Genomic DNA, 13048 nt, shown 5'->3' on the forward strand with positions numbered 1-13048 from the left:
CAAAAAAAAAAAAAAAAAGAAAGAAAGAAAAAGAAAGAAATACAGGATGATCAAAAGTTGCATTATTTTTCATTAATTTTTATAAGATAATACAACAGAATATATAAAACCAACTTTGTCAAATTTATTCAATAATTTTTTCAGTGTATGACAGATGTATCTTAAAATAATCAATGCACAATGCATCATAAGAATCTGGACAGTACTATCTAGTCTCTTCCTGCATTCTTTTTGCTTTACTGTCTTTCTTTGAACAACACACTTTATACTATCACACTGGCCTTTCCTTTTTTTTCTGTGGGTAGTAGAATTTCAATAAAATGTCTACCCGCTAAACGTCATGGTGAAGACGTTGATGATGGACTTCCTGGTTGGTGTTTTACTATCGCATATTTTTCAATTATGTGGTTGATTAGACCTAATCTAAATTGTAAATGACTTTTTGAATACCCTTGTTTTGAATAAATAACAAACAAATTCCATATATTTGATCCAGAAGGTGCATAAATATTTTATAATACTATTTTTTCCTTTTTGATTACAGGATAGCTTGTTAGATGCTGGTCAACTCTGCCAACAACACCCATTGAATTACTGTAGTGATTGACCACTACTAAAATTTTTTAGTTTCAGTTCTTCTTTCAAGTTCCATCATTCCTGTGTTATAAATAGTTGACAATAAGGAGACTTTTTTTTTTGTCTTTTTATTTCATAACACAGACTTTTCCTCTCTGAGATGCTAACATGTCTCTTTTTCAGTTTTTTCTTTTGCAGGTCTTTTGGCACTGCTTATTCAGTCTCAGTGTCCCAAATGTGTCCATTTTGTATTGTAAAAGACTATCACTGAGTTCTGAAGAACTGTAATAATTATATCTAATATACTTAAAATGACCTACTTGTTGTAGGTTATTTTTGCAAATAAACATGAATTAGTAAAAGCAAATAACCAGGACTTATTATTAGATTTCACTAGAAACAAACATCAAAGGTGAATGCAGTGTTCTAAATAACAAGTATGCAGAAAGTAGTTGATATAAAACAAATAAATAAATATATGAACGTATCTCGTGCAAAAAAGAACTGACTGGTTGAAATGACACCAGCCCAAATGATGCTCAGGATAGTTAGTATGTAAACAAACACACTGCCTGGGTAATGCTCAAGATAAACTGTTCAGTGGTTAAAGAGTTTGAGGAGTGGCATTAGATCTTCTCTAAAGTTCTTATAGAATTCAGCAGTGAATCCATGAGGACCTGGGCTTTCTCTTAGTTGGTAGTTTTTTATTCTTCAGTTGCACTGACTGGTGCTGGATTATTCAGGATTTTTACGTCTTTCTGGTTCAGCTTTGGTAGTTCATATATATCTAGGAATCTATCCATTTCTTCTGAATTTTCTTTTTTTCATGTTTATCTTTTATTGTTGCATTGCTTAGATGGAAGAATGACTTTGGTCAGTATATATGGGAAAACTAAGACCATATTTTAGATTAATTTTCAGGTCTTTTTTTTAAGTTCCTCATATTTTTCCTTCAGTTTGGTCCTTGAGCTTTGATCAGTGTTTGGTAGTTGACTCTAGCAAGTCTTGCACTTCATTTATTTTGGTTGCTGAATAAGGAGATCCACCTTTATCTGGGTGATTCAGAATCATGATTTTTCTATGAGCTGTTCTAATCTTGGCTTTACCAGCAGATGGGCTTATACCTAAAATAAGACTAGCTTCTTGCCAACTCATTTTCTGTTCAAATCCTCCTTTATAATAGGATGAAAGGTTAGGGGAGGAAATCTTCCTTGTAGTTTCTCTGATTACTTGTTGTAGAGGTTTCCAGATCTGAAATGCATAGCGACCTGCAAATTCAAGAGCTGCAACTCCCAGTCCTACAGCTATTAAATTTCTTGCTTAAACAGTTTTTATGTAACTGAATTGTATATAACTTGAATTATATATAACCAACAATTCAGGAGTATCTCAGCTGCATGTCTCTGGCTTAGGTTGCAGTCAAGACATCACCTGGCTGGAAAAAGTGGCTCACCACAAGTCGAAGACTGAATCTAGACCCATGTCTATCACCATGCACCAAACTCAAATCAAAATGAGTCAAAGATTTAAATATTAAAACAGAAACACTAAATCTGCTGGAAGAGAGAGTAGGTAAAAATCTTGAAGACACAGGGGTAGGCAAAGAGTTCATGAACAAAAACCAAACTGCATGGGAAATACTTCAAAGAATCAACAACTGGGGTCTTACCTTACTGAAAAGTTTTTGCACATCTAGAGAAATCACCAACAGAGTAAAAAGAAAACCCACAAATTGGGAAAAAATTTTAGCTGACTGTCCCTCAGACAAAGGGCTCCTGTCTAAAACATAAAAAGAATTTTAAAAAATCAGCCCTCCCAATTTAAAGACCCAATCCAAAAATGGGCATCTGAGATGAATACACACTTCTCAGATGAAGAAATGCAAATGGCAGATAAATACATGAAAAATGCTCAACATCATTAGTCATTTTAGAAATGCAAATTAAAACAACACTGAGATTTCATCTCACCCCAGAGAGAATGGCTATCATCAAGAAATCAACCAGTAACAAATGCTAGTGAGGCTGTGGGGAAAAGTAACCCTTCTCCACTGTTGGTGGGAGTGTAGACTGGTGAAACCCCTGTGGAAATCATTCTGGGAATTCCTCAGTAGGCTAGGACTAGAGATTCCACTCAACCCAGCTATTTCCCTTTTGGGTATTTTCCCAGAAGAACTACAAGCATCATACCACAATGATATATGTGCGTCCATGTTTATAGTAGTGCAATTTGTAATAGCTAAATCATGGAAGCAACCCAAATGCCCATCCACTGAGGAATGGATAAAAAAGATGTGGTATTTTTACATAATGGAATATTACTCAGCTATAAAGAAAGATAAACTTGAGACTTTCATGGGTAAATGGATGCAACTAGAGTCCATACTCATAAGTGAAATAAGTCAGACCCTGCATGTATAAATACCATATTGTCTCACTAGTATAGGAACCTGAAAGAGTACATAAAATCTGAAAGGTATAATAGATATTGCAAAAGGGAAAGAAACTGTTCAAAGGGAGGAAGCAACTGGGATGAAGGAAAAGAGAAAAAGAACGGAAAAAATATGTGTGTGTATACACACACGCACACACACAGTGTAACAGAGAGTCATACTACCGACTTCTATTGCTTTATTGAAAGGAACAGTTAATGTTTAATTGTTTGATCAACCTTAAATGCCTATACTTGTTTAACTGAGTAACCAATTTGAAGACAACAATATGTAATACAATATCTGTTGTTAATTTTGTATCACCTTGTCTGAAACTCTGTATTGCTTTTATTGTTTAGGTGTTGTTTTATGTCTGTTTGTTAATGTGTTTTCGTGCTTTATCTTTAAAAACAAATAAAAACTTTCTAAATGGCACTAGAATGCAAAATTGTGTTGGTTTAGTTTTCTCTCCCATATCAAGCTTACCCTTAAAGCTTTGAAAAAAATTTAAGAACCTCTTCCTATATTACTGTCAGAACTGAAAATTATTAGAAATGAAAGCAAAGAGAAAGAATAAGAAAACACATATAACTACTATGAAAATGTGTTTTCTTATTCTTTCCTCTTTGCTTTCATTTTTAATAATTTTCAGTTCTGACATGCAATGTATTGATTATTGTAACTCTCCTACTAACCTGTTTTGAAACGGTTTTATTATTTTTTCTGTTTAAAATAAAAAATACAAAGAAAATTAAAAAGAAAACACATATCTATATAATATTAAATGATATCAAAAGTATACTATGAAGTGAAAAAAGCAATACACTATGTATTTGCTGTACACCATGTATTGTGTAATCCTATTTTTTAAAAAAGTCTTCATAGTAGAGCAAGTAAATAAAAATATATTCCAACTTAGTGATAATAATTATTCTGGGAATGTGGGATTATGAGTGAATTTCACTATGCTGAATGTTTATGTAATGTTCAATTATTTATACCATGTATGTATCACTTTTATACCAGAAAAAAATAAACGTACATATTTTTTAATATTGTCACCCCCATATTCTTTACAAACCATGGTTGCTTTATATGTGTGTTTTGGGTTTGTTTTTGTTTTTTACAATATTGGAAAAAAAAAAAAGACATCACCTAACCCTGTAGCCACGTGAGGCCCCAGGACCCAATCCACCCACCAGCGGCCAGGGGGGGCCAGAGGCTGTCAACCTGTGCTTGGATGGGGTCCTGAATTCTTTTATTAGAGTACAGATTCTTAAAGTAGTTACCAGCAATCTTTGTGGAATCTGTTGTGATTTTGCCGTTTTCAATTTCTAATTGCATGGATTTGGGTCTTTTCTTTCCTTATTTTGGTAAGAATGGCTATGGGTTTGTTTTGTTTATTCATTGCTTTTTTTAGTCTCAATTTCATTAATTTCAGCTCTGATCTTTATAATTTCTTACCTTGTACTATCTTTGGATATGGATTGTTCTTGTTTTTCTAGGACCTTGAGATGTATCATTTGCTTATTTATTTGAGCTCACTGTTTTTCTGACGTTGAGTATTGACCTCTCTAAACGTTCCTCAGAGGTCTGTTTTCATTGTGTCCCATAGATTCCATTATGTCCTGACATTGTCATTTGATTGTAGGAACTGTTTAATTTCTTCTTTAAATTCATTCCTGATCTATTGAGAATGCAGGAGGGTATTGTTTAATTTCCACGTGCTTGCAGAGTTTCTGTGGTTTCTTTTACCATTGATTTTTTAAGTTTCATTGCACTGTGAGCTGATGCATGAGATAGTTTTGATTCTTTTGCATTTACTTATACTTGCTTTGTGGGCTAGTATGTGGTCTTGTTTTTGAGAAAGTCCCATTGCTGCTAAGAAGAATGTGTATTTTGTTGCTGGAACACTCTGTAGATATCTTTTAAGTGCATTTGTTTTAAGGTTTGGTTCAACTCTGACATTTCTTTGTTGATTTTGGGGGGGAGTCTACTTGAACTATTTGTGACAATGGGGTATTGAAATCATATTAGTGTTCATCTGATTTTTCATGTCCATTAGCATATCTTTTATGAATTGGGTGCACCAGTATTTGGTGCACATGGTTATAATTGTTACTTCTTCCTGTTGAATTGTACCGTTAGCCAATCTGTAGTGACTTTGTCTTTTCTGATCAGTCTTAAAATCTACTCTGTCTGAAGTCAGCATAGTTACTCCAGCCTTCTACTAGGTTTCCATTGTATGGAATATTGTTTTTCCATTCTTACATAATCTGTGAGTTTCTTTTTGAATTAAGTGTGTTTTTTGTACACTTTATATTGCTGGGTTGTTTCTTGGTCCATTCTGCCAATCTCAGTCTTTTGATTTGGGGAATTGAGGGCATTTACATTGTGTGTTGTTACTGACAGGTATTTATTCCTGTCATTGCATTACATTTCTTTTGATGATTTTCTTTGTTTAGCTACTTATCTGATCAGATGTATTCAGTCTTCTGATTTTTGGCATTATTGGCTTCATTCTGTCTTTCCAAGATACCATTGAGAATTTTTCATAATGTTGATGTGATGGTTATGAGTTTCTTGAGGTATTCTCTGTCATGAAAATACCTTATTTATCTGTCAATTTTGGAGGAAAGTTTTGCAGAATATATTGTTGCAGTTGGAAGTTGTTATCTTTTAGGGCTTGAAACAGGTCACTCCAAGTCCTCTTGCTCTTTTAAGTTTTATGTGAAGCCTGCTATAATTCTCATGGATTTACCTTTATATGTAATTTGTTACCTCTCTCACACAGCTTTAAGGTTTTGTCCCAGTTATGGACTTCTGGTACTTTGAGTATAATGTGGCACTGGAAGATTCTCTTTTGGTCATGGTTATTTGGGGTTCTGTATGCCTTACTGATCTGTATTTTTCTTTCCCAATATTTGGGGAGTTTTTTGCCATTATTTCTGTGAACAGGGTTTTTTTGGCCATTTGTATTGTCTTCTGATTTTTCACTTGTTCCAATTACAGTTAGTCTTCTTTGTGTTATCTAGCAGCTGTTGGATCCATTTTTCCTGTTCTCTTACTGCTTTTAAGGCATCTTTGAGTAGTTAGTCTTTGGAGGCATCATTATCCTGTAGTTGTGCAGTTCTGCCCTCACATTGTCACTTCTGCTGCCCATATGTTCAGAATAATTCTAATCTCACTAATTTCTGACTGAAATTTTTTCATGTATTCTAATTATTTGCTAACTTGTCATTCATGTTTTGTATTGTTTTGTTTACCTCATCTAGCTTTTTATTAATATCTTCTGAAAGCTCCTGGATCATTTTGGTTGTTTCCCTTAACTGTTTAGTTGTATCTTCTGTGATTCCTCTGAGTATCTCTTTGATCTGTTTTCTTAACCTCCTCTGCTATCTTTTCAATATGCTATTCTGGTGTGACCTGGATTGGCTTCAGGGGAGTTGGGAGTTTGGGAAGCCATTTTGTTGCCTCATCTTTTCATATTCTTTCTTCTTCCCTTCTCCTCCTCTTGCTCGTCCTCCTCCTCCCCTCTTTCCCTCCCCATTCTCCCCCTCTCCTCCCCCTCTTTCCCCTCTTCCTCCTCCTCCTCCTTTTTGCATGGTACAAAGGATCTAATTGGGGAGTAAAAGGATGTTTATAGAATTAGGTAAAGGTAAAAGACAAAACTGATGTAAAATACATCAAAGAAGGAGGGAAGAAAAGAAAAGAAAAGAAAAGAAAAGAAAAGAAAAGAAAAGAAAAAAATTTCAAGGATAAAGACTGGATAAAACATTTTCGCAGGGCCCATGACCACTCTTGATTCTGGATAAGCACAACCGCGCCCCCCCCCCCACAACACCCACCACTCATGATTCTGGATAAGCACAATCCCCACCCCCACCCTCCTCTCTGTTCCCCAGTTTATGATTATGAGCATAGCCAAGTGAGTCTGAGGGCCTTCTATGTTATCACTGTGTCTTGGTGCAGAGACTTCCTGGGGTGGTTCAGTTGCTCACATGCCTGACAGATAGATTTTCCTGGTAATGACAGAACCGGGCAGCCAGAGGTCACTTGTGTATCAGCACAAACTCAGTGCCACAGGCCACTGCCTGCTCAGTGCTTCTGTGGGTGGCACTTCTGGTGGCAGATGAAATGAGAACTATAGGAAAAGGCTTTTCCATACTCCTCACACTCATGGGGCTTCTCTCCTGTGTGTATTTTCTGGTGTTTCAGGAGGTTAGAGCTGCAGTTAAAGGCCTTCTCACCAGTGTGAATTCTTTGGTGTGTAGTGACATCAGAGCTGTGCCAAAAGGTCTTCCCATACTCATCACACTTGTGGTTTCTGTTCTGTATAAACTCTGATGGCTCATGTTATCTATTTTGTATTTAAATATCCATCCACATTCACTACACCCATAGGGTTTCTTCCTTTGAAAGGGAACACAGGGACGCCCCCCACGAAAGTCATCTTTAAATAAGGTATCAAAGAGATGTACCTCTTATGCAGGGCTCAGAATCAACTTCCTGCAGTGTTTTCTGGCCCTTGCATATGTCTTGTTTGGCCTTTTCCCAGCTGATGCTTTTTCTTCTTTGAGAATGGCCTCTTGCACAACTCCTTCTTCCTTTGGGGCCTGAGTTGTCTTTTTCCTGCCCGCAGGCTTTTCTGTCACTGATCTTGGGAGGCAGGAAGCACTCTGGAAGGCAAGAAGGGCTGAGAGCTCAAGATTGGGGTTTCCTGAGCCCTCTAGAGGTAACTCAAGTGTGGCAAGGGTAGCTTGCCACACCCTGCATGCAGCTGAAGCTCTGCTGCAGGAAGGTGGCACCTGTCACCTGACTGCTGGTGGAGACCAGGGGTCATGAGTGCCTTTGCCATGAGGCTCAGATACCCACCTGAGCACTGTAGGGGGTGAGGGTAGGGTGGAAGGCAGGAGAAGTATGCCCATTTCATCCTAACCCACCCAGAAAAGAAATTTTATAGGGAGTAAAAATAAGGGAGAAAAATGAAAAGGGAGAAGAGGAAACAAGATAAAGAAGAGAGATAAGAAACAAGGAAGAAGGGCAAAAGAAAATTTCTAAAGCCTCAATAAACTCCTGAAGAAGGAGGAAAGAAAAAGAAAAAAAGAAATCCAAAACAAATCAAAGCAAAAAATCTCTAAAAACAACACATGCTCACAAAAAACAAAAGAAACTTCTCTGTCCTTCAAACATACAGTTTTCTTTCAGGATCTACAGTTTTGGGCACTGTCCAAGTCAAGACATGTCCATGCTCACACTGGTAGGCAAAGAAGGCAGTCAGATCCCAGATCCATGCTGGATGCAAGTACAACAGGCAGTAGGATTAGAGTGAGGGCATCACTGTTGCAACTTTAAAATCCAGAGCAGTTAGGGCTACACTTGGCTTCTGGCTGTAGGGGCACGGCCTGTGTCCTTTAACTTAAACCCCTCAGTCTGTTTCCAGCCTGAGTACAGCTCCCCTGGCCACCTCGGTCTACTGTGGCTATCTTTCACCCAGTCACTGTGGGTATGTAACACTGGGACCCCTGAATTGCAGCTGTGCAGTGACTACTCTGAATCCCAAGTTCAAACAATCAACCTCCCCTGGAATGATGTCTAGTCAAGCGCTCTCACCAGAGGATATGGCAGGTACTTGGTCTGGAGTCACTCACCAGCTGTTGCATGTTGAAAGACTCACGTTGGAGCAGAATCCCACAGTCTCCCTGCAGCTCACCACATCCACTGGTCCTTTCTACCACCATGTTTCTTTCTGAAGCCCTCTGGAGTCACCAGCTTTTTTTTTGTCTCTATAGATTCAGTTTCCCTTTCCCAGGAGCCAGGAGCCAGGGAGGAAGTGCAGATTGGCCCTTCCCTTCTCTGTGCAGTGTTCTGTCTCTTCAGTTTCTCTGTAGGTTTTAATTCTCCTGTCAGATCCTTCCTGGTTCTCTGGGATCTGCTTCTCTCCTTTTGTTCTTCCCCAAGTTGTCTAGATTCACAATCTCTGACAGGTTGAGTTGTTGTTGTTTACCACTCTACCATTTCCGCAAAAGTCTCTAAAGTAATTTCTTAAAGTAATATGATAAACATAAGCCTTAAATGATTTTTAATATCCTAAAAGACCTTCATCCTGTATTCTTAGGCCACTTTTTCATTGGAATCAGTTAAAGATAAAACAAGATGAGAGACAAGGTCTTGAGAACAGACAAACACATTTGTGTGCACAGGGAAGTTAGATGGTCATTCTACTGGTACATTCTACTGGTGAAGAGACACTTTCCTGGTATCTTCTCACATGGCCCTCCTCTGATTTCCAGGTTGGTGGGGTTGTTCTCTCTGGCCCAGACTGCATGTGGGCCACATGGACTTGCAAGGATTAAAATACTACTTGCTGTTGCCTGCTTTGTTTGCTGCATGGGCTTGAAGTGAAATGGCATAGAATAAATCTGAAGGGAGAAGGTCAAAAAGTTGGGTCACAGAAAAGTTGCTGAAAGAAAATTCAGCAAGATTATTTGCTGTTCCCCAATTGTTAAATTAACAATTACATAACTGCCATAAAACATTAGGAAAATATAGAAAGAAAAAATATAAAACACTCATAATCTAACAATTACTGTTAATTTTGACACATTTCTTGCCGATTTTTCCCCAGTGATAATCTTTTTTTTATTTTGTTTTGCAGTTATAATTAAATCAAATCCATGTACAATTTCATAGCTAGCTTTCTTGAGCTAATAGCATAAATATTCTTCTTTTAAACTATGGAACTTAGTTTTTTCTTTTTTTATTTTTCTTTTTTTATTTTTTATTTTTGTCTTTTTGAGACAGTGTCCCTCTATGCAGTTCAGGCTGGCCTTGAGCTCACTTTGTAGCCCAGGCTGGTCTTAAACTCGCAATGATCCTCCTGCCTTAGCCTCCCGAGTGCTGGGATTACAGGCGTGCACCACCACATCTGGGGGAACTTAGTTTTTTCAAGCAAAACTCTTTTAGCAGTTTATGAGCAAATCAAGACCCTTCTGGAATGCTGAGGGTGGTATGAAGCTCATCCTGGTCCTGAGGAAATCCATTTGCTCACCCTCCTGTATATTGAGAGTGACAGACCAGTCTAAGAATGATTAGAAAATTAGAAAGGACTTCCCAGAAGTCCTTCCAGGACCTAGAACTAACCTCATTTGACAGAAAGAAACTTTGATCTTCCCACAACTGTGGAAGAGAGACCACTGCAGCTTCTTCATCTCTATGTGAAGAAAGAAAAGTGTGATTAGCTGCTATTTTCCTGTCTGCTTGTGATGGACTTCATGTGACTCAAGCTAACTTACTGACTACCCAAGCTCTTTTTGCACCTTTGGTATAATAAGTAATCATATGTTGGAAATTGTAAGTAGTTTACTTGTTCCAAGTGTAGGCATTTTTTAGTATATAAGTTAGTTATGGGGAAGATTATGTGATCCAAGATGAAAATAGGACCTTGGAAAATTCTTTTTTCAGATTGCACAGTGTCCCCAAGACAGGAACAGTTTATTTACTTGCAGAGAAGTGTGCTATCAGCCAGGGGAAGTTGAGGGTTTTTTTCTGCCCTTGGCTAAATTATTTGAGTGTGATGTAAAAATTAAAACTCCCAAAGTAACAGTGATACTATGTAACCAATCATTCATACTATATATAAGTTTAAGGCACTACTTTTCTCTCCATTTGGCATGCTCCCACCTTCTTAATCAGACCTAAATTGTTTCAGGATTGTCATCAGCATGGCATGGGGAAATCACACATTTTGGGAACAAGTCCACTTGGGTTTGAATCCTGGCACTAGGAATTACTGCTTATATCTTCTCAGCAGTAATATGGAAGCAGTAACATGTATCTCCTTGGATAGCCATGAGGATGACATGAGATGAAGCTAGTAAAGCAAAGTACCTAGAGCATTGGACCTGGGTCAACAGTTGTTTTTGTCTCTTTCCACCATTGCTGTTGGAAGGGCCCCAGGTCTCATGGCCCTAAAATTAGGCCACTAGTACTCTGTGTTATATACCTAAAGATTCATGAGGAAGATAAAAATAGTCTGCATGCCCAAGGATTTATGGTTCAAAAGCAATCTTTAGTGAGTGAAAATCTTAAATTCATACTTTCTGGGCTCCTTTCTCACACCCAGGCTAGAGACCAACCGTGTCTGCAGAGTTGCTGGAAAAAATGATTTTCAGACTTTCTATGTGAATGTATTTGGTTTTTCTGCTTGCACAAGAGAATCCCAAAAACTTTTCGCAATGTTTTATGACCTCACAAATCATTCACAAGTGTATAAAAGGAGAAACCATGCCAGAATTGCTTTTTGGGAGAGATAAGTTCCAGCAGTTGTCATGTAGACTTAAATCGTTTCCTGATTGTCAGTTTTCCCATTAACCCTCAGAATGGTCCCTTGCCTTGGACTCTGTTCAGAGCACTGCTGACCCACCCAGCCATGGTATGTGGTGAGACAGCCCCAGCTGCATTCCTAGGCAAAATGCTTCTGACCTTCCAAGTTGTTGGTCTTCTGCCCTGAGGTGTGCTTCCCACCTATGCCGGTTTTTACTGTTTATTTCTGCTTGTAACAGCTTGTCTTAAGCACTGGATATACAGAAAGACTCCATCACTCACTCTGTCTGGTACCTTAGTCCGGGACAGGACAAGGCGCAGTATTGCCCTGGATCTCATGAAGATGGGCCTTGCCCTGCTAGGCTCAAGCACATGTGTTTTGCATCACATCTCCTGCTTTAAGAGTAATGGAAACCTTCAACCTTTAGCTTGGTTGGTCCAGGACTCACCAACTTCTGACAAATGACTGAGTTTAAGAAAGAGATTCCTGCTGGGCGCGGTTGTTTACGTCTGTAATCCCAGCACTCAGGAGGCTGAGGCACGAGGATCGAGGATCGCTGTGAGTTCGAGGCCAGCCTGGGCTGCAAAGTGAGTTCAAGGCCAGCTTGAACTACATAGCGAAACTGTCTCAAAAAGACAAAAAAAAAAAAAAAAAAGAAAGAAAGAGAAAGATAAAAAGAAAAGAAACAGAAGGGGATTCCTTTGTGCCTATACTTATTTTATTTCTTAATCCATGAAGATGATTATCTCTATAGTAAGCGGTGAGTATCTAAGAACCTCATTTCGAGATGACTCTTTCTTGATACCCATAATGGAGAGGTGCTTCTGAGGGAGTGACAGGTCTAGTTTGTGCCTAGAAAGACATTTGTTTAAAAGTTTAGTGCATGATGGGAATACTTCATCTGCTGGGTTCAAGAGTAAAGATGGGGAAGGTGGTTCAGCTAATAGGCAAGCAGCCCTCATTGGGCTGAAGGCAGGAAGATTTTACCCACACCCTTGAATTGGACTCCAAGGGCCCTTCACCTTATCCTGAGCAGGGTCCCTGGAATCTGGGTCATGAAGGGCAGTTGTACATCCTAATATTTACATTGCATCAGTACATCCTGCATTTGGTCACAATGTGCTGTCTTTCTCTTTCCAGCTTCCCAATGCAATGTCAGCTTAAAGAAGCAGAGGAGCCGCAGCATCCTTAGTTCCTTCTTCTGCTGCTTCCGGGATTATAATGTGGAGGGCCCTCCATCCAGCAACCCCAGTGTGCTTCCGCCACTGGTGGAGGAGAATGGTGGGCTTCAGAAGGTCAGTGCCGATGGGGAATTGTGTGCTCAGTAAATTGCAGCAGTGGCACATTTGTCTTTTCTGTAACAAATATCCCTCGTAAGAGCATGTGACAATATGCAGCATTTAAAGATTTGAAATTACAAACACTAATGTGTTTTAATAACAGGTTTCTCAGGCATTTAACAACTAAATAATGTGTTTGATAGGAATTATAAGAGTCATTTCACATTTTCCTGTGAATATAACATAATTTCCTGTGAAATTGAATGCATAAAATAGAGAACTAAAGAACCAGTAGTAGTCACAGAAATAGACAAAAAAGATAAAGACATGTAAAAGAGCTCACAATAAGTAAAATTGAGTTTGAACTTGTTTAATAAACAGTGAACATTATATATTATTTTGTATGTAACAAATAAAAAGATGTAACATTGTCAC

General features: G+C 38.3%; 1 protein-coding gene across 1 annotated transcript in view; it reads left to right on the plus strand.

Annotated features, from left to right (window-relative positions):
• Ctdspl (CTD (carboxy-terminal domain, RNA polymerase II, polypeptide A) small phosphatase-like) overlaps positions 1–13048 on the plus strand; it is a gene marked incomplete at its 5' end in the record, with an annotated part of 125800 nt that overhangs the window by 79549 nt on the left and 33203 nt on the right. Inside the window, 1 exon segment of the mRNA XM_005383711.2 lies at positions 12474–12628. Within this exon segment, the coding sequence (XP_005383768.1) occupies positions 12474–12628 (155 nt within the window).

This window comes from Chinchilla lanigera, unplaced genomic scaffold (assembly GCF_000276665.1).
Source record: "Chinchilla lanigera isolate Chin_1 unplaced genomic scaffold, ChiLan1.0 scaffold00020, whole genome shotgun sequence".
Lineage (NCBI taxonomy): Eukaryota > Metazoa > Chordata > Mammalia > Rodentia > Chinchillidae > Chinchilla > Chinchilla lanigera.